Here is a 22204-nt window from a genome sequence, read left to right as displayed (position 1 = left end):
GTGTATAGTTATACATGCATATTATGGGAAGGTTTTTCCTGAATGTAAAAATCTGAAATCACTGCTGCGTGACATAGATTTTATAAGGAAATAGTAAGTCTTAAGTGACCAACTTCTACAGTATACATTTTTGGTTTTGTTTGTCTTCCTGGATGCTCTCAGTGCTTGTTTTGGAGATGTGCTGTGTCTACTGTAGCTTCATGTCCTCAAGTGGGCAAAGCACAGCAGCAGGTAAATTGGTTTGACTACCTCTGTAGGTGGGGGTTTATATGACCCCTATCATGTAATCATTCTGACGTGTGCCGTTAGGTCACTACGTAAGTATGCCTGCTGCTAAATTTGACTACCAGTGCAGACAAGACAAAGCCTATGCACACTTTCCTGGGAATAAGCCCCATTGAACCAATGGGACTTACTTATGAGTAGGCACAGTGCACTGTGCAGTATGCAAAACTGGCTTCAACATAGAGTTGTCAAGCAAGAGACAGACCTGTCAAGCCGATGATTTCTGAAGGAAAATGCACTTCAGGACACTTTCTGAGTCAGCTTGTGAAAGTGAAAGGCCCCCTCTTCCCCCCCCCCCAACAGACATGGATTGATTATCCCTGCAGACAAGAGTACTGAACTGCCTGGTTTTGGTGATGCTGTGTTGCTGTGATCACAAGGCTGGCACTGGCAGACAGGGTAGCCAAGCCCCACCCTCCCAACAGCCACTTCCTGGTATATCAGAACAGCCTGAGCCAGGAAAACGAAACTTAGCTGTACAGCAGAGCAGACTCAGGGATGGCTGCAGCCAGCTCTGCAAGGAGTCTCCTGGAGGGACTTTCTTGTTCCCTCTGCCACAATTATTTCACTGAGCCGGTGTCCATAGACTGTGGCCACAGTTTCTGCCATGCCTGCATTGTTCAGCACTGGGAAAAATGGGAGACAGAGTTCTCTTGTCCTCAGTGTGGGGAAATATCCCGGAAAAGAAAGTTCAACCCCAACAGGGAACTGGGGAATATGGCAGATATAGCCAAGCGGATGAAGACAGAGACGGATGAGAGTGCAGGGCTGGAGAAAGTGTGTGGCCTGCACCAGGAGCCTCTGCAGCATTTCTGCAAAGATGAACAAAAGCTGCTGTGTGGCACCTGCGTGGAATCCAAGGACCACGATGCCACTCACGTCCTGGTAGCTGTTGAGCAAGCGGTCCAGGATTACAAGGTAAGAAGTGCACAAAGTCAAACGCTTGGCAGCATCACTTGGGATGTCAGCATTTGGAGAAACTTGTTATAGGGCTGCTGTCGGCTTTAAACTGTACCTGGGTGCAATAATTTCTAGTCTGTATCTGAGTGCAGCTATTCACCTGTTTGTTTACACATTATACATGGCAGGTTCACGCGGTGTACGGTGCCCATGGATTGTTGATCTGTAAAGGTTAACTCAGGCACACACTGCTGAACAGAGGGCTAGTTCAGACAATACATTTTCCATCCTAGCCAGCTCAGTGCAGTTTCTGATGGGTGTTCTCACTGTATGTGCATGCCCCCGACCCCAACCTTGGCATGTGTCCTGGGAAACGCCAGGATACATGTGCACCATGAGCATGTACAGCTGTAGGGCAGGTTCACATAGAACAGTATTATCCCAGTGGGCCAAATATTGTGCATGTACCTGGGTACAGCATAATGTATGACTAGCCGTATGACTTCTCATGGAGAGTAAACAGGCAGCTTCCGTAGGGTTCGGTGGTGGCTGTAACACTCCACTAACAAACTGGATTCAAGGATTGAAGCCAAAGAAGTGGGTGGCGCTCCTTTTTGTGGATTCGAGGAACACCAGGTGTTGCCATTGAGAAGAAAATTAGTAAATGCACCTCTCATTGGCAGTTTCACAGTTGATTTTTGTAGCTTAGCTCATGATATGATGCACCAATCAAGCTCCTCAGTGCACCATCATTTTGAGAATGTTGAAAGCAGGCGACTGTAATCTGTAGATCATCCTATCCCAAATTTCCGAAAGGTGGCAGTATTGTACCATACTAACATAGTGTAGCTTGCAGTGCAGAGGCAGTGGTTCAGAAAAGCAGGCAAGCCACGCTGTGGGCCTAGATCTCTCTTGCACATCTGTGAATTGTTGCTGCTGAGCCAAATCAGACCATTTTTAGTCTTCATTTTCCTTTTGTTCAGTTCAGCTTTTGTGTGCTGAAGCAAGATAAAGTACAGCAGATAGGCAGGTTCCCTGGGAAGGCATGGCCTCCCAACATATGCCCAATTAGGCCAGCCCTCTGATGCTGGCACTGTTTTTAAATTGGACCTCTGTTTTAAGTATACATGCAAGATGTACACATTACTTTGCTTTAAAGAGGGGTTGGCAACTTTTTTAGCAAAGGGGCCAGATGTCCAGTGCTGATGACATCACTTCATTGCTGAACTTCCAAGTTGCCGAACTCCCGGAAGTGGCTGTGCGGAGCTCTGCTTGGGAGGCAAGCTTCCTGCCCAATTCGTTGTATGCCAGACACGGAATGGTAGAGCCGCCTGTCAAGGCTTGCAGAGTCCTTGTGGTGCACAGCTGCTTCTGCAGACCTTGGGTGGTGGGCTGTAGGTTGCTGACTTCTGCTTTAAAGTGTTTGTGTGTGAGACAGAGAGAGATATTTGAACTCATGTTGATAACATTGCTGTTCTTAAGAACAAGTGTGCCTTCCAAACTCTGCTGAATCTTGTCCTCCTTTCCCATCAAAATCTCTTCTGCCTCCTCACAATTGGAATCTGATATGGCACCCACGGCCCTGCAAGCACCATCTGGAAGGTGAAATGTTGGGGCTGTTTACAAGATCACTCCCATCTGATAATAAATCCCATAAGACTATAATGGAAGTGAATCCACTGGCAAGATTTTAAAGTACAGGTTGTCCCTTGTTATCCGCTGGAGTTCTGTTCCAGAACGCCTAGTGGAAACAGTGGAAAAATAGATTTAAAGACAAACTTCCAGATTTCTTGCCCCTCCATTGCTCCTAGTGGAATAAGGTCGAGCCTCGATACCCACAGGAGTTTGATTCTGGGACTCCCTGCTGATACCATAAAATATGTTAAATAAAAGCAGTGTAAAAAAATTAAAAAGTGCATCCCTTTACAATTGCGGTTTAAAAATAGCTTTTCTTACTGTTGTAGAGAGGCAGTCAGCAATTAGAAACGCAAAGGACCCCCTGCCTTTTCCTGGCTCAGCTGAAGAATGGAGTGATCGCTTGCATGACTGGCTCTCTACAACAGTAATAAAAGCAGTTTTTTAAACTGATTTTAAAGAGATGCATTTTTCCCCTTCTCCAGGGACCAGCACTTTCCTTCTCATTTGCAGTGGCCATTCTTGTTGAGTCAAATCTGTGTATAAAAAAATCAATGTATAACAAGGTTGGACCTTTATGTCCGTTTATCCAAACAGACTGCCACTTTTCTACAGTTCAGAATCCCCCTCCCCAATGAAAATGCTGGGTGTACAAGGACACATGCGTCTTTGCACATGTTTACTTTCCTATTGGGAGCCTGTCCAGTTGTAGATTTGCAGGATCCTCAGGGGAGGTCATAAAATGGAGTCTCGCCATGATATTTGTATTTGTAGTAGCAGGTCCTGTACTCAGGTGAGGTCATATAACTGGGTCTCACTGCCATGTATATATTTTTCACAGGAAGAACTAGAGACCCAGTTGCAAGCTTGGAGGGAAAAAAGAGCAACAACTATCACCTTTCATGCAAAAGAAAAGGATAAATGCCAAAACCTTTTGGTGAGTATAATGGATATTTAATATGAAACATTATATACAGGTAGCTCTTATACTGGGCAGTTGGAATATTTGTCTGGGGTACTGGACCTATTGGGTCATTGTGTGGAGGGGGCTATAGCTCAAGTTTTTGCATGCAGAAGGCCCCAATTTTAGTCTTTCCAGGTACAGCAGAGAAAATGTCCTCTATAAAACCTTGGAGAGGTGCTGACAGTAATGTTGCCAACTCTTCAGGATTGGTCTGGAGTCTACAGGAATCTGTAAGGTGATTCCTGAAAGCAATACTGGAAATTTTTCTCTAGAAATGTCCAACATCACATCAGATTTGGGGGGGGGGGGATCTCCAGGAGTAGCTGGAGTTAGATTTGACAACCTCAACTGCCAGTCAGCATTGATAAAGGTGATCTAGATGGACCATCAGCTTCACCCTTTGTTGTACCTTCCAGACTATTATGTTGATTCTAGGTAGAAGGGAGATGGAAACTTGTGCTTGATGTACTCTCTAATCAATGTACAGGGTGGGGTGTGTTTGCTGGTTGCTAGACAATGAGCCAGACCTATTAGCCAGATATGTTGTGCTATGGAGACCTGAAATTTTGACCTTCAAAAGATTTCAGTGATTGTGAAACTGATTAAAAAAGAGAGAGAGAAATTGGCAATGTACTAAACATATATTTTAAAGATGTGAAAAATGGGGCTGCTCATTGCAGCATAGGGGGAAGAGGTAAGACAATAAACTAGAATCAGCAATCAGCGTGCTTATTGGTATGACTGCCACTTGTATTCTAGATGTGGGTACGAGCTGGGCTACCCTACTGGGAAAAAAGCTCATTGTTTATTTGAGGGAGGAGGAGGGGCTGTTTCTGAATGCACCTTTATCACTTGCCTTTGGGTCTTCTCATTACAGAGTAAGGTGGTTGCTGAGAAGCAGAAGTTTATGGCCAAATTTGAGGAAGTGCAACAATTTCTGAAACAACAAGAGAAAATCATGTTGGATCAGTTGGAAGAGTTTGTGAAGGAGGAGGAGAAATGTATTGCCAGGCTCTCTGGTGAAATCTCTCTTACGGATACCATGATCCGTGAGTTGGAAGAGAAGAGCCGGCATCCAGAAAAGGCATTTCTCCAGGTGAGCCTTGTGAGTCTGAAAATGACAGCCGGAAAATACATATGGCTTATATTTTGTACTAGCACACTGCTACCAGGAGGCTTTGGTGGGATAAATACCTGCATTTTACCTGAGAGAAGAGAAGAAATGCAGGAATGTGAAGGGCAGTTAGGACCAGATGGGATTATGCCAGTTATAATGGCAGTGTATAAGATTTACTATCAAAGCTTCAAGGAATTATGTCTGTGTTCACTGTTTGTCTGCTGGGCAGCGCTTTGCGTCCTTTCTTTTTATGCGTCATGTGTACCTCTGGGAAAGTGATATAGAGGCTGGTGCATGCATGCTACATTGTTTATCCTACATTGGCTGAGACGCTTGCTCTGGGCTGGTGTTTTGGTAGATCTCAGTGGGGGGTTACGTAGAACTCATGCTATGTTAATTTTTGGTAACTTATAGGCAAATAACAGACCAAAAATTCAAAGCATGGAGTCATTTAAGAGGCCTAAATAGCTTCTAGCCATCTTGTGGATGGGGGAAGATAGAGGATCACTCCCAAATGTCCCTGACCAAGACTGTAGTCATGGAAATAAAAATGCTGTTTCATCAGTGAAACTCAGATGTAACTTTCATTTGTTCTCTTCCTTCTAGGATCTTGAAAAAAGCTTTAGCAGGTACGTAACTTGTTTTGCTACACCTTCATGCAACATTTGGAAAAATCTTAACAGGACCAGGTGTCTCTTTTGCCTCTGTGTTTTTGTCTTTTCTCAGAGCTAGCCACACAAAGCAACAAACCCGTCTCCACAGAATGGGAAGGGGGGGGAGAGAGGCTGATGTGGTTTTAAAATATGTGCATAACGTGTGGACTGAAATATTAGAGAGGGTGATAACCCAAAATGGATGACAATATGGGTTGGGCATTTGAAATAGCATGGGAAGGACTTACAACATGCTTGATGCCACTGGCATGAGCGTATACATGGAAAGAAGTCTGAATTTTTTTAATGTAAAAGTGTATTAATCAGCAAAAACTGAGTAAGAACAATAAACCAACTTCAGACCTATCTGGCACCCACAGCTTTTTGATCACTAGAAAGATGTTTCAGAAATAGAGGATGAAGGTGCTCTGCCACCACCCTGAGATCTATCTTCTTAATTTTTGTTTTGTTTTTTTCAAAGGCACATAACTCCAGGGCCAAGACTTGCAAGATTTCTGTTGGAATTTATAAGACCTCACTTTCCACATGTATTGAATACAAAGTGAATGCCGTATGTCTTTTTATTAGCTAATACAATAGCTACAGGAAACTGAAAAATGCTATTTTTTTTTAGATGTGAAGTGTGGGAATCCCAGCAGCCTGATGTTTGCTCTGAGCTAGAAGAGAAGCTTCATGCCTTCTCTAAAAAATACATTATCCTGAAGGAGGCTCTGCATGTGTTCACAGGTACTGAGATGACATCAAAATATTAAATTATATTCGTACTTGTGAAAAGTAATGGGTCTTATGAGTCTAGAATTCCATCTCTAGCTTCTCAAAAGTCTGTGACCAGAAAACCAGTCATATTATTAGAGCAGGGGTATCAGACATAAGGTTTTTATTCGGCCCTCAGGCTCTCAGCTGCTGAGGTGTTACAGCTGAAATGGCAGCCCACATGAAAATTGGGCTTTCCCAAATCTTGAAATATGATCAAGATTTACGTATTTTCTCTTCTGTAATTTGCAGTTAATGAGTTTCTATATGAGAACAGGGTCTGATTTCTGGCCTAATAATGTCACTTTCTGCTTAATGACATCTGTTCCGGCCCTCAGCTGGAGCCCTGAATGCTAACTTCGGCCCTCTGTATGTAACAAGTTTGACACCCCTGTATTAGAGTATGAGAGATGGACAAACCTCGTCCCCTGATTCTCAAACCATTTGAGATTTTCTAAGCTGTTCCTGTGAGTCCTTGAAAAACTGGGCCAGGAGTAATCAGTAGAAAGGCCAATGGTCCTTACCACCAACTCCCTCTGGGTTGTGCACAAGCAGGAGAAAAAGGCATACATCTCTCCCAACATTGCTTGCTTGTATTCAGAGGCATAGTGCTGCTGAACCTGAAAGTCCTACATAGCCATCATGCCTGGTAACCATTGAGACTCAAATGGACAAACATACGATGTGAACTGAGTTGCCGCAGTTACAGCCAGTAGCTCCTTCCATGAAGATCCAGTGACATGTGACCATGAGAACAGCTATGTAAGGATGGATGGAACTACTTGCTTGTGCATGAAAGAATCTGCAGCGTTGTGACCTGCAGACACAGCAGGGTTTTGCTGAATATAAACACACCTCTGTGTCGTCATCTCTTATGTTCTCCTCTTTTGTTTTCTCTAGAAAATTTTCCAGAACAATTGAAGGTGGAATGGGGTAAGTCTGCAGGAAAGGATGCAACTGTAGTCTTTTCAGCTATGCTGCATTGGTGGGAGGGGCGGTGGGGGAGAAGGGTAGGATTGGGCTGTTAGTGTAGTCTCTACAATTCAGCATGTTTGAAGCATACTAGGTAACTATTGCAAGTGTTTGGTTCTAGCATAGCATTTCCCAACCTGGGGGTCACGACCCCCAGGGCAGGTGTCCCCAACCTTTGTTTGGCATGCTTCTTCCCCCTTAAGGAGGGTAGTGACCCAACTGGGGGCTGCTGAGCTGTTAGTATGGCTCTTCTGGGTTTCTCTGCTGCTACCAAAACAAATAAGTTTAAAAAAAGCCCTTTTACATGTGCTTGGTGGTGATGGTGGCAGCAAAAACAGGAAGTGTCATGCTAACAGTTCTATGGGTCCCTGGTTGGGGTGCTACCCTCCTAAAGGGGGTAGCATCCCAAATGAAGATTGGGAACCGCTGTTCTAGCGTTGGGCAGTTCATTAAAAGTACAAAGTGTTTCCCTAAACTTACATAATGTAGCCATTCTGCTTGATTTTGCCCCTCCCCCTTTACAGCAAAAAATGCTAGACAGTATCTTTAGCTTCATAATATGGCCACTTTTTTCTCATCAATGAACTAATATGCAGGAGCATAGCTAATTCGGGACAAGGGGTCAATTCCTCCCCTGTGGTGGAGTGGTTGATTTCTGCTGTCTCTGCTGAAGGGGAGGGGGTGAGAGCCCTTACTGGTGTCGCACCTGTCTTTATCCTTGTACGGCTCCAAATGGAGCCATTTACAGGGCCAGGGCCGTGCATGTGTAGAGGAGGGGGTGACTGCACAGACACAGAGGGGTAACACAGTGGGGAGTCATTGCATCACCTGGTCCTGGGTACCTGCCCCCCAGCTATGCTACTGGTAATATTCTGTTGATGGAGGTGCTGTACATTTTTGAGTTGCAGAATAAAAATCACATGATGATTTATCTCCTCTCTCTCCTTCTTCTTCCATCTGTAGTAAAAGTGTCTCTGGATCCAGACACTGCTCATTGCCAGCTCCAAGTATCTGATGATCAGAAATGTCTGAAGTGGACACGGTATAAGTCTGTTGTGACTGACTATCCCCAGAGATTTAGTTCTTCTTGCTGTGTGCTGGGCTGTGAAGCATTTACCTCAGGGAGACATTACTGGGAGTTGAACTTTGGGGAGCAGGGGAACTGGGCTGTGGGGGTGGCCAGAGAATCTGTGAAAAGAAAGGAATACCACAGCAAAACACCAGAAGAGGGCATATGGGCTGTGAAAAAGACAAATTGTCTCACAGATGTCCTCAAAGTTGGAGTTTATCTAGACTATGAAGGCAACAGGGTGATGTATTTTGATGTTGAGAAGGAGATTGCAATAGGCTCTCATTCAGTTTGTTTCAAGGCAGAGAAAATTCGTCCTTTTTTCTCATTAGAAGGCTACAATAAATCTCAGGATGTACCTTGGATTTCATTATGTTCCTGAAAACATGAAATGAAAATGCGAAGAAGATGATAGAAAAAAAAAAGATTTGAGAAGGTATAATGTGTTCCTACAACTTTAGAAAGAAGTAGCAGGGTGCTACCAAAACGGTCTGACACAGGGCAAAACTACATATTACCGTGAAAAAATTCATGTTCCCAGAACATAAGAGCCCTGCTTGATCAGGCCAGAGGCCCATCTAGTCCAGCTTTCTGTATCTCACAGTGGCCCACTAGATGCCTCAGGGAACACACAAGACAAAGAGATACCTGCACCCTGGTGCCACTCCCTTGTATCTGGCATTCTGAAGTAGTTCTAAAATCAGGAGGTTGCACATATACATCATGGCTTGTAACCCGTGGTGGACTTTGCCTCCAGAAATTTGTCCAATCCCCTTTTAAAGGCTTCTAGGTCATCAACACATCCTGAGGCAAGGAGTTCCGTGAACTAATTGCATGCTGGGTAAAGAAATGTTTTCTTTTTTTTTTTTTTGGTCTAATTCCCTCCCAATTTTAGTGGATGTCCCCTAGTTCTGGTGTTGTGTGAGAGGGAAAAGAACATCCCTCTATCTTTTTTGAGATGTGGTAACCAGATCTGGACACACTACTCCAGTTGCAGCCTTTCCATAGATTTGTACAGTGACATTATAATTTTGGCCATTTTATCCTCAATACTGTTTCTAATGATCCAAAGCATGGAATTGGCCTTCTTCACTGCCACTGCACACTGGGTCTGCACTTTCATCGAGCTGTCCACCAGTACCCCAAGATCTCTCTCCTGATTTGTCATGGACAGCTCAGAACCCATTAGCCAATGTATGAAGTTTGGATTTTTTGCCCCTGTGTACATTACTTTACACTTACTTGTATTGAAAGGCATCTGCCATTTTGCTGCCCATTCTCCCAGTTTGGAGCTCCTTCTGGAGCTTTTCACAATCCCTTCTGCTCTTCATCACTTGGAAAAGTTTGGTGTCATCCGCAAACGTGGTCACCTTGCCGGTGCTTAACACTGTCTCCAGGTCATTTACAAACAAGTTGAAAAGCGCTGGCTCCAGGATAGATCCTTGGGGCATACCACTTTTCATCTCTCTCCACTGTGAAAATTGTCCATTGTCACCCATTCTCCATTTCCTGGTCCTCAAACAGTTCCTAATCTATGAGAGGACCTGCCCTGTAATTCTGACTGTGAAAATTTCTCAGCAGCCTTTGGCGAGGGACCATGTCAAATGACTTCTGAAAATTCAGATATATAATATCCACGGGTTCTCCCGCATCCACATGCCTGTTGACTTTTTCAAAGAATTCTAAAAGGTTTGTGTTGCAAGACTTACCCTTACAAAAGTCATGCTGATTCTCCCTCAGCAAAGCTTATTTGTGTATGGCTGCAATCCTAACCACACTTTCCTGAGAGTAATCCCCATTGAACAAAATAGGACTTACTTCTGAGTAGACCTGGTTAGTATTGTGCCCTATGTTTTTTAAGATTTTATCTTTGAGACATTTCACAATCTTACCTGGAACAGATATTAGGCTGACTGACCTGTAGTTTCCTGAGTCCCCTCCCTTTTTTTTGAAGATCAGTGTGACATTTACTATCCTCCAATCCTTACTGTGGCCTTTGTAAGGGACAAGTTGCATATTTTCGTCAAGAGATTAGCAACTTCATTCTTCAGTTCCTTAATAACTCTTCAGTGGGTGCCATCTGAGCCCAGTGACTTACTGATCATTAATTTGTCAATTTGATCTGAAACATCTTCTCTTTTAACCTCTATTTGACTTGGGTCCCAATCCTATCCAACTTTCCAGCACTGATGCAGCCATAATGCAGCCCTGAGGTAAGGGGACAAATGTTCCATTACATTGAGAAGGCCTCCATGACTGTCCCCCCACCTCAGGATGCAGCACGCGCCCCATTGGCATGGCTGCATAAGCACTGGAAAGTTGGATAAGACTGGGCCCTTAGTTCCTTAGTCAGGAGGGGCCATTCAGGCTGCTCAAGGTCTTCTGCCATGAAGACAAATGCAAAGAACTCATTTAATTTCTCTACCATCTCCACATCTCCTTTTATCTCCCCTTTCCCTCCCTCATCATCCAGTGGACCAAATGCTTCTCTGGCAGGTTTCCTGCTTCTAACATCTTTGAATAAGTTTTTATTATTCCCTTAACGTTGTTGGACATGTGATCCTCAAAGTCAAAATATAAATAAATGTTATCTTCCTTAAATGAACGTTTGTTATTTAACAGTTTTTCCTTTCTGAACTTTGCCTTGGATTCATTGGTATAAGTAGCAACTTTTGAAGTTCAGGATCTTGTCATGATACCTCCCCCTACCCATTGATAACACACAGAAAAATCAAATGGTAAAAGTCTTCGTGAGAGTGTTATTCCTTATTCCTACTTTGAAGCTTGCTGTGTTTCATTTCAAGAACTAGCTAATTTCTTCCTAGCCTCTTGGAGTGGGTTGTGATAGTTTTAAAACAAATGTATAAAAACTGAAAAATTGGATTTAAAATATCCCAAATTATAACAGTTATAGTTATAAAACACACCAGTTATAATAATAATAATAAACTTTATTTCTATCCCACCCTTCTCCCTAAAGGGACCCATATTATATATTATATAATAATAATAATACAGGTATTTATATACCACCTTTCATGGTCTTCAGATTTCTCCTCAGACTTTATTTCAAAATTTATATGCACAGACCTATGCACATCTACTGAAAAATAAGCCTCACTGAGTCCAATGGGCCTTACTCTGGTAAGTGAGTATAGGATTGTAGTGTAAGATACCAGCATGTCTACTCAGAAGAAAATCTCATTTTTTCCCCCCACATTTTTGCTCCCCTCCTTTAGTACTCACAACAACCCTGTGAGGTAGGTGAGGTTGAAAGAAAGTGACTGGTCCAAGGTCACCCAGGAAGCTTCATGGCTGAGGTGGGATTCAAACCTGGATTTTCAAGGTCTAAGTTCACCTCCCAAACCACTACACCATCCTGCTGTTTGAAGTGCTTATAACCTTCATGACTGTAGTAAGCGCTAAGCCCTCTAACAATTGTATTAAATAAATAGTGTGCAACCACTCAATGGTGAGCCCATACACCTGTCTGCTCTCTGCTCTTTTCTCATGGAATGTGAAGATATATTCTCAGTGCAGGGGATCTTTTGAGAGGAGCCTTTTGAGAAAGGAAACTGGAGAAAGTGCCAGCAGCCCAGGTGGCTCATTTGGCACAATTGTGTATGCTCTGCACCCACCAATAAGCTAACATAAGAACAGCCCCACTGGATCAGGCCATAGGCCCATCTAGTCCAGCTTCCTGTATCTCACAGCGGCCCACCAAATGCCCCAGGGAGCACACCAGATAACAAGAGACCTCATCCTGGTGCCCTCCCTTGCATCTGGCATTCTGACATAACCCATTTCTAAAAATCAGGAGGTTGCGCATACACATCATGGCTTGTACCCCATAATGGATTTTTCCTCCAGAAACTTGTCCAATCCCCTTTTAAAGGCGTCTAGGCTAGACGCCAGCACCACATCCTGTGGCAAGGAGTTCCATAGACCGACCACACGCTGAGTAAAGAAATATTTTCTTTTGTCTGTCCTAACCCGCCCAACACTCAATCTGAGTGGATGTCCCCTGGTTCTGGTATTATGTGAGAGTGTAAAGAGCATCTCCCTATCCACTCTGTCCATTCCCTGCATCATAAGCTGATGAGTCTGTTAGCCAATCAGACACAGGGAATGATAAGCAATGGACTTTTCTGCCTTTACAGAAGTATCCTGAGAAATACATGTTCCACTGTGCTCAAAACACATCACAGTGTGTGGGCTCAGGAATCTCAATGACAGTCCTGTAAGGTAGACCGGTATCATTATCCCCACGCTACAGAATTAAAGGGCTGGGATCAAGAAAATAATGGATAATCTAAGGCCACAGAGTGTGTACAGGGCAGATTAGAGGACTGAAGAACCAAGGACTGCTTATTCAGTGTAGCGGCTTCGGTGTTTTGCTGTTCAGCCACTTTGAATGTCCTCCATGCACTAGGGGAGTATTTCTCAAACTGTGGGCTGGGATCCACCTGGTGGGTCAGGATCCAATTTCTGATGGGTTCCACAGAGCTTCCAATAAGAGTGATGGAAAGATCAGATAACTAATTGCCTCAAGTCCCAAGGCTATTAAAAAAAATCTGTAGCTGTTAACTGCCCTGCAATCAGATGAGCTCCTTCATTTTGCAAGCTTGTGTAGGCAGATAAATATTTGAGTCTTTTTTTCTGGTGTGATTTCCCCCCCCCCCCCAAGTCCATCAATGATAGGTAGTGGGGGCAGGTGAAAGCTGGGTCACATATCTAAGCCCCTCAAACCTGCAGGCTATTCATTAGTGATGCCTCATTATGGTAAATGGATAGTGTTTTTTGCAAATAAATAACTATTACTTGTAAATAAATAAAAATTATTTCTTTCCACATCACTTTTTTTTTTTTAAAGTCTTGTAAAGCTAGGTGGGTCCTGATAGAGTGTCATTTTTAAAATGGGTCCCGATGCTAAAAAGTTTGAGAACCACTGCACTAGGGAGAAAGCAGGATATAAATAAATCAATATGGCAGGACTATCGCAACTCAACTCTGAACCATGAGAAAAAGGATGCAGGTGCCTCTGAGAATGTGCAGAGTTCCATTCCATCACTACCAAGGAGCACAGCCACATAGCTGGGATTAGGTATAGTCGTTTGTGGTGATCCAATACTCTGAGTGTAACTAATTTAAGAAAATTTCCAATATCTGCCCTCCCCCAGGCAGTCTTCTTAAAGCCCAAGCTCACCAGGCTGTAGACCTGAAATTCATTGACAAGGACCAAGAGTCAGCCCTGGAACCTTGTGGGAGGTAGTAATGAAGGATGCCTCTGAGTTTGTGCATAGAGATTTCCCCTTGTGTTTGAAGATCCAGAACCAGACTTGTATGTCTGGGACTAGTGTTAGTGGTGGCTTCTGGGTGAGAGAGAACAGCTTGTCTGGCAGGCTTGAGCCATCTCAGCTCTATTGTTAGACATGAATCACGGCTCCCAGCCCCGCTGAGACTGATGAAATTTCACCAGTCACACGGACACAAATCTTCTATTTTCGATTCCCAACCCAAATGAGGCCCGGCACTGGGCTTTTCTTTCCCCCTTTAGGGCCCTAAACAGTTCAGATTCTGATTTGTTGCCAGTTTAAGAAATCAGAAACTCCTGAAATGACCTCGCAACACAAACTAGTTTCTGGCATGGGACCACCCACCTTGTGTTTAGTGCCAAGCATTCGGTCCCTGTATGCAGTTGCAGCGGGCGAAGAAGAAGGAGACACTCTCAAGTGCCAGGAAGGAGCCATGGCCGCCGTCTTCCTACCTGGGAACCTCCAAGATGAAGCCACTTGCTCAGTCTGCCTCGAGTATTTCAAAGACCCCGTCTCCATTGAGTGTGGCCACAACTTTTGCCGCGTTTGCATCGCCAAGAGCTGGAAGAACCTGGAAGCAGATTTTCCCTGTCCTCAGTGCAGGGAAATTGTCCAGGACAAGAACTTCAGGCCCAACAGACAGCTGGCCAACATGGCCGAGATCATCAGCCAGTTCATCATGCGGGGTGCCAAGGGTCTTGAGGAGGACGGGCTCTGCGAGAAGCACAAGGAGGCACTGAAACTCTACTGCAAAGACGATCAGAAGACCATCTGCGTGGTGTGCGACCGGTCTCGGGAGCACAGGCCTCATGCTGTGGTCCCGATCGAAGAGGCTGCCCAGGAGTACAAGGTACTTCTCCATCTGTCTTTGGTTCTAGTGCACTCATGCTCTGTGTGGGCTTGACAGGTGGCTTGGTCCTGAATGCACATGAATGCAGTGAAAGTACATGCACAGGTGTGCGCCACTTAAGGACAGGGCTAAGGACACTTAAGGAATGGGGATCACTTAAGGACAGTGATCCCCATTATGCAATTATGTTGTTAATCGAGCATTCAGCCCAATCTAGTGCTGTTGGCTGTGTAATCTTGTTGTGTAAACAGACACTCCCTGGCTGCACAGGCTACTGGAGACAGATTGTCTCATCTTTGTATTAAGAGCCCCTTTGTTGTGTAAAGAGACACTCTGCTGCAGGCTATGGGACAATTGACTGCCTTATTAAGAGCCTCTTTGTTGTGCTTTGACCACCATTGTATATGTGGCCATCATTAGGTGGAAGGTCATTAAGTGCTGCACACCTGTACTTTGCAAAAGATGATAGGGCTAGAAAGAACATGGAGGTCATCTAGTTCAATCCCCAGCACTGTGACAAATCATCTGTATCAGATGTGGCCGGACTAACTCCAGGAGCATTTGAGTACTCCAGGTACTCAAATATACAAAAATAAAATTCGTATTTTATTATTACATTTAAATCCCAAATTCATTATGAAGTGAAATCCCAAATTTCATTACAGAACTCAATGTGAATACAGTTTGTAGGCTTCCAAGTATATCAGCACTGGTGATCTTGGTCTCTGAACATGGCTTGTAGCACAGCAAAGCATGAGTTTCCTATTCACAGACTGGGACTGATTGTACACATGCAGTTGTGGGGGTTGCCCTTGCTAGACAAGAAAAGGTTAAGCAAGTAACCAAATTCCTAATCTATTTCTGGAAGGGAGACTTCCCAAAGTGGGAAACAAGATCCCAGGCTGAGATGAACTCTCTGGGAAGCAGGAGCCAAGCTTTCTGTTCCTATCATCAGCATGTAAACCTTGATCAGCTGTAGATTCTATTTTAAGTAACAGAGCTGAAAAGGAGAGTTGCTTTGCCCCTGAAAGATTATGATCTGGGCACAGCTTTGCCAGAGTTCCATCCCAGTGCTTCAAACCTCCCCCCACACAAATGATCTGTCTAAATATTGCACTCCCCAAGCTTGGCTCCTGCTTCCCAGAGAGTTCATCTCAGCCTGGGATCTTGTTATACAGGAGATCTGTGCAGAGTTGGTCCATCCATGAGGCCAACTGAGATAGTCACGTCAGGAACAGATTGTTGAGTGTCACCCACATCCATCTGCCTAGTCATCTTCACTGCTTCTCTTTTACCTACTGCCTAGAGTGGAAAAGGAAGAGGGGGATGAAGTGTATGAGGAAGTGCAGAAGAGAGTGGTGTACTAGGGTGTCCAGCTGATGCTCTAGCCCACCACCCTTCTTTGTACTTCCTCTTCTCCTTTGTTCCCTTCCTCCTTTCCAATCAAGGGAGGAGCAAAGAGTGGCACATCACCAGATAAGATGGAGTAGCATTTGGCATGCTGCTTTAGGCACCAGGTATTGGGCAGCCCTTGGATCTGTCATGGGATTTCCTGGTGCTTTTGTTCTTAATGCAATTTCAGGACAATTCGATCAGAGCTGTGGTAGAAGTGCTTGACTCTTTCAAACACATCCAGTTCTCTCCCATATGGGGCTTATAAAGCAGATTCAGGGGAGGGACATGTTTGTTTTAAGGCACATCATGAAAGAAGAGCTGGGACTCATCAATGACCAGATAGATGATCACCTGGGAGCAATTTGTACACATCTAGAGCTCTTCATAAATGAGGGTGAGGATTAACCCCCCTTACAATGGCTTTGATAAAAGATAGAGCCCCTGCTCCTGTAGCTGCTGAAGCAAACAAGCAAAAAAAATATTGGGAGATCCATTGTGGGTATTCTCTACAATGTATTATTTGGCTTCCAGGTTAACTGACCCAGGATAATTGCTATTATGCAGGTTATTTGCAGTTATCAGTTGATTTCAGGAATATATGAAATTATTCACATCAGTCATCATTGAGTACAATTATCCCTGATGCTGCCCTCCCCAGCCCTGAAATAGAAACCCAGTTAAGAGGTAATAAGAAACAGGGAACTTTCAGGACAAGCCATGATTGATTGATTTTTACACGTATTGGAGGTTTGTTGTGATGTTTATTATATTGTTTTTACATGAGATTGTATTTTGTTAGCCAACTTGGGTGCCCACAGTATTGGGAAAGCTGGTATTTAAATAATGTTCCCTCAGTTTTCACGCTGCTGCATGGAGCCCTTCTGTGGCAGCCTGCTAGTGTCTCTGAACACTCAGCAACTTCTGGGTCGCTAAACTGCACACAGCTTGGTTTCAAGCTGGGCAGCTGTGCAACGGCACAGCTTAGGAGGAACCCTTATTGTTTATTAAACAATAAATAAAACCTGAACCTGAGTTCAGAATTGCAATTGTATACAATTCTGTCCTTGCATGAGGATGCCATTATGGTTAGGAACCTTAAGAGATAACCAGAATTTAATCTAAGCCAGGGTGAAGCCCTGGTGAGGGCTGGCTCAGTTTAAGACCAGTTTATCTCTGGAACCTGTTTTCAGTGTTAAGTGCTAAAATCTGTGCTAAAAGTGCTGAATCTGAATCTTAGGCTCTTCGTTTTATGATGGTATTTCAGCTCTTGAAGACCTTAATTCAGCTCTCTTGTCAAGAAGTGCCAAACTACTGCCCCTACAGTCATTAAGAGTTTACACTCAAAGATTTGAACTTGGGTCTCCTTAATCTGTTGCTCTAACTAGCCACTATTATCAAACTGCATTTGACACATAATGTTTTTATTAAGAGTAAATCACTTCCTATACTTCCTCCTCCAAGAAGGTAGAACTCACAGCACAGACAGTTTGCTACAAAATCTTGTTTCCTCTGGGGGTCCCAGGAAGTTTAGTGGTACTGAAGAGCCAATGGGATCTTAGAGAAGCATAATAGTTCTGCAGTATTTTCATTCACACCAGTATCCTACCACCAACAGCATCCCAGGACTCCGCCCCCAAGTAAGACACTGTAATGATTTGGTTTTTATTTATTTGCCAGTTTGTTACTACTTGGGCAAGAGCACAGTTCAGTCAAACTTGACTGATTTAATCCTGAAGTCTCCGTTCACTGAGAAGAATTCTGCAGACTACTCCTAGGCAGTTTGGGAACCAAAACTCCTGGTCTCCATGATGCAGCTTCACCATCACTGCCTCGGCAGTGAAGGAATCTAACAGAGATGTAACAGAGAGATCAGGGAAGTAGCAAGCTGCTATTTTGTGGGAAAGGTGGTTAGATTCTCACCATGTCCAAGACAAGCAAATATGACCAAAGATGGGTGCCAACTCCCCCTCACCTTAACTTTGGACCAGGTGCAGTTATGTCCCATCTCTGCCAAACTCATTAGTTCGACCATGTTAACAGTAGCCGAAGGTCAGTCACAGATCTTCCCTTAGGCACCATGAAAGATTTCTGGTCAAGCCCCTTTTATAGCTGCCTCTATTCCTGTGTGCAAACAGCAGAGGCCTTCAGCTCATTCACAGACAAGCCTAGCAATGGGCACTATTTGCTAATCTTTCAGCCATTCCTCACTTCAGTTATGATATCTGTTAAAACAACAAAACCCCAGAACCATCAGTTTAGGGATCACACAGAGTACACGGGCTAATTTGGTGCTGCTGCCCCAAATCCCTAGTTCCATCTCCTCACAGAACCTCAGTTTTCAGGGCAGCAGAAAAGGACTACAGTGCATGCAATATTAAGCCCCTTATGAGGCCAGGGGCATAATCTCACCTAATGAAGAGCAGTCAGATCAAGATTACAATTGAAGCTTGTACATAAGAACATAAGAAAAGCCTGGCTGCATAAGACTAAAAAACCCATCTAGACCAGCCACTGGTATCCCACAGTGGCCCAGCAGATGCCTCCAGGAGCACACAAAACCACAAGAGACCTGCATCCTGGTGCCCTCACTTGCACCTGGCATTCTAAAATCAGGAGGTTGCACATACTCATCACAGCCTATAACCTGTGATGGACCTTTCCTCCAGAAATTTGCCCAATCCTCTTTCAAAGGGATCCAGGCCAGATGCCATCAGCACAGCCTGTGGCAAGGAGTTCCACAGACTGTGGTGAATGCAACCCCCAGCCCAGTCCTAGCGCTCCCCTGCACTGGCCACTCCTTCCTTTCCTTGGTCTCCTCTCCCCGCTGGAAGGGAACTCCGCCTCTCGCAGCTCTTGACCCCCCTCTCCGCGTGCCCTGGCGTTGCACACATGGGGTTTGTGCCCAGCGGCGTTTCCCATCTGCAAGGCGAGAGGTCCCTGCCCCGAGGGCTTTCCACGGCCTGACTCAGCAAAACAACGACAGAGGGAGAGAAGGGGGCGAGAAGAAGCTGCTCCTCGTGACTGGTGGCCCCTTCTCTGTGTCAGAGCGGGGGGGGGGGCTGGAAAGAAGAGGCTCGTGCCTGCCAGGAGGGTGGCTCTGCCCGGCCAGCCAGCAGCCCAGGGGATGCGCAGCCAGACGGATGCGGGCGCAGCAGGGATGCAGGTGAGGATGCAGGCAGCAGCGCCCTCATTTGCATGCGCAGCGCCCATTGGAGGAGGGAGACCCCGCCCTCCGCGCAGGTAAAGGGAGTTCTGAACAGAGCGGAGCCACGGCCGGCGAGTGGCGCAGGAGTTCGCCTCCTCCGGACGCCTGGGCAGGCAGAGGGCGAGGAGCGCGCCCCCTGGTGGCCGCCGAGACAGACAGCGCGAGACCTGCGGGAGAGTGACGCTGGCGCCGGCAGGGCAGCGCTGGAACCTCGGACGCGCCTCGGGAGGGAGCCACTGGCCCCCCAGGCAGGAGCGGGACCCGCGAGTGGAGTCCGCCGGAGCCGTTTTGCCTCCCTGCCCCACTTCCCACGGCTTCCGGAGAAGCCCCTGTTTCAGCCTTTCAGGGGGAGGCTTTGCCCACATAAAAGTCTTTGCAGGGCATAGAATGCACCTGCGGAACAGGCTGCCACTTGATGGCTCGGGTGACTGGAGACTGGAAGTGGTAAAGTGTGTCGCTGAGGGGGGCGCGGGGGAGCAACAGCTTGGGCTGCACTCTTGGGGGGCAGCCTGGCGCCCCCCTTCCGCCTGCTGCAAGGCTCCGTTTCCCCGTCTTCCTCCCACTCCAGGCGGCCTGAGCCCGAGTGCAGTGAGCCGTGGGCACCCCAGGGCACAATCCTATGCGTGTCTACTCAGAAGTAAGTCCCGTTGCATTCCATAGGTCTTCCCCTAGGAGAGCTGCAGCCCTGGTCCGCTGCACCTGCTTGCTGAGCAGCTTCCTTCCTTCCTTCTGCATCCGAGGGATGGAGGGGCTGGCAGGGCAGGGCTTACCTGGCCAGGGCAAGGTGAGGGGCTGCAGAAGCTGAGCATCTCCCTCCCTGCCTTGGGGGGGGTTACCAGGCTCCCCCCTCCCGGCTTGCAGATAGGCGAGGAGGCGCCTGGGTCAGGAGGAGCAGCCCAAGCTGCAGTCCCAGGCATGTCTACTCAGAAGTAAGTTCCACTGGATTCCATGGGGCTGACTCCCAGGAAAGTGTGAATAGGGCTGTAGACTCAGAGCCCAACCCAATCCTCTGCATGTCTACTCAGAAGTAAATCCCATTATAGTCAATGGAGCTTACTCCCAGGAAAGTGTGGAAAGGATTGCTGCCTTAGGTAGGGTGCTAGAGCCAGGTAGATTTGTAAGGCTGCTTCCTAGCCATCCATGGTCCATGTTTCTTCCAAGACACAACAATTCAAGTTTTGACTATTTGTGCTTTTATTTTTAAGCCTGTGATGATCCTTCACTTGTAGAGTGTCCAATGAATGCAAATACTGCTTTAGGCTGATTATCCTACCTATGAGTATAAGCTGGATCTATTTTTTTTTAATCTTAAATACTATTTTTATATGCCTGATATTAAGACTTATCTAAGCAGGGCATAAAAAGTGACACAGAGGAAGAGGTATTGTACACCTTTAACGTCACCAACAGGCAGGGTGACCAGATGTCATAACTGCTAAAGAGGACCAGGCACCCAAAAATGTAGGACTTCCAAGAAAAATGTAGGGCATGATAAAAATAAAAGCGAAAAGCCTGGCAGAGAACTTTTCCCTTGTTGGTCCATCTAGCTCTGTATTGTGTATCCTGATTGTTTTCAGCTTTTGGAGAGGGAGTGTCTTTTTTTAACCCCATCTGGAGATGCTGACTGAACTTGAGACTTTCTGCCTGCAAACTCTCTGGCATGGAGCTAGAACTGCTCATCAAATACAGTCACAACACCCACCAATGTGAGATTAGGCCTCAGGTCTTCCAAGGTGAAGGGTGTGACTTCAAGGCAGATCTGAGCTTTGACACACCTAATTTTAGAGTTTCAACACTAAAGGCAACAAATCCCCATCATGTGGCTGGGAGGGCTGCCAGGCAGAGCAGCAGGGCAAGGAGGTCCAACTGGTAGCTGCATCCTTTCTCTTCGCTTTGCATGTCTTCAAGGTACAAGTTTTTCTGGCAATTCCAGTGGTCAAAAGCACTCAATCCCTTAAACGTATATGTGAACACCAAAACGCCTACAATGATCTTCCCCACCCCTCTTTTCCCAGGATATGTTTTCTGAGGTCCAGCACAGCCTGGCTCAGAGAGCTGCCAGTTTTTCCTGGCAGGGCTTCAGTTTCTGTAGTACCTGCATGAGAATGAGGCATTCAGTAGGTGAGACCTTCCCCATCGTGTGGAGATTTCTGAATGCACCTTCTTTCTCCATTTGTGATCCATAGGGCTCTGACTAGAGCCAACCCTATATAACTCTCTCACATTCTTTGAAGTATGGTCATATAGCACATTTTGGGTGCTTACATGCATTATGTATGTATGTATGTATGTATGTATGTATGTATGTATGTATGTATGTATGTAGGGGATGTATGATGGTATCAAGCAGGCCCTAGGTCCAACACAGAGGAAAATTGCCCCTCTGAAGTCTGCCACAGGCGAGGTCATCCAGGATCGGGCGCAGCAGATGGAACGCTGGGTGCAGCACTACTCTGAGCTATATTCCAGAGAAAATGTAGTCACCGAAGAAGCACTGAACAACATTGAGTGCCTGCCTGCGCTGGAAGAGCTTGACAGTGAACCAACCCTAGAAGAACTTCACGTGGCCCTGGACTCCCTTGCCTTTGGCAAGGCACCTGGAAAAGACAGCATCCCTGCTGAAGTCCTAAAATGCTGCAAAGAGATCATCGTCACTGAGCTGCATGAAATCCTCTGTCTCTGCTGGAGAGAAGGTGGAGTACCTCAAGACATGAGGGATGCAAACATCATCACGCTGTACAAGAACAAAGGTGACAGGGGTGACTGCAACAACTACCGCGGCATCTCTCTCCTTAGCGTTGTAGGAAAGCTGTTTGCCCGAGTTGTACTAAAGAGGCTCCAGGTACTTGCAGAGAGCATCTATCCAGAATCGCAGTGTGGATTCCGAGCCAACAGGTCCACCACTGATATGGTATTCTCCCTTAGACAACTGCAGGAGAAATGCAGGGAACAACGACAGCCACTCTTTATAGCCTTCATAGATCTTACAAAGGCTTTCGACCTGGTCAGCAGAGATGGCCTCTTCAAGATTCTCCCCAAGATTGGATGTCCACCCAGGCTCCTCAGCATC

At 45.7% G+C, this 22204-nt stretch overlaps 2 protein-coding genes across 2 annotated transcripts in view; both read left to right on the top strand.

The window, feature by feature from the left end:
• The window catches only part of LOC136639022 (uncharacterized), a 69762-nt gene that overhangs the window by 34498 nt on the left and 13060 nt on the right, over window positions 1-22204 (top strand). Inside the window, exon 16 of the mRNA XM_066613051.1 lies at window positions 14068-14534. Within this exon, the coding sequence (XP_066469148.1) occupies window positions 14068-14534 (467 nt within the window). The remainder of the gene's footprint in view (window positions 1-14067; window positions 14535-22204) is intronic.
• On the top strand, window positions 771-10970 carry LOC136641881 (zinc finger protein RFP-like). Its single transcript, XM_066617973.1, has 7 exons — window positions 771-1203; window positions 3662-3757; window positions 4662-4880; window positions 5508-5530; window positions 6189-6301; window positions 7229-7261; window positions 8264-10970. Exons 1-7 carry the CDS (start codon window positions 784-786, stop codon window positions 8749-8751), a joined length of 1392 nt encoding a protein of 463 aa, XP_066474070.1. The 5' UTR covers window positions 771-783; the 3' UTR covers window positions 8752-10970.

The sequence above is a fragment of the Tiliqua scincoides genome, chromosome 2 (genome assembly GCF_035046505.1).
Source record: "Tiliqua scincoides isolate rTilSci1 chromosome 2, rTilSci1.hap2, whole genome shotgun sequence".
NCBI lineage: Eukaryota > Metazoa > Chordata > Lepidosauria > Squamata > Scincidae > Tiliqua > Tiliqua scincoides.
This window is presented reverse-complemented; position numbering and strand designations above follow the sequence as displayed.

Coding starts and splice junctions, on each gene's coding strand:
- LOC136641881 (XM_066617973.1), top strand. CDS start 784: ATGGCTGCAGCCAGCTCTGCAAGGAGTCTCCTGGAGGGACTTTCTTGT. Junction 4,881..5,507: donor CAGAAAAGGCATTTCTCCAG/GTGAGCCTTGTG, acceptor TCTTCCTTCTAG/GATCTTGAAAAAAGCTTTAG. Junction 5,531..6,188: donor CTTGAAAAAAGCTTTAGCAG/GTACGTAACTTG, acceptor ATTTTTTTTTAG/ATGTGAAGTGTGGGAATCCC.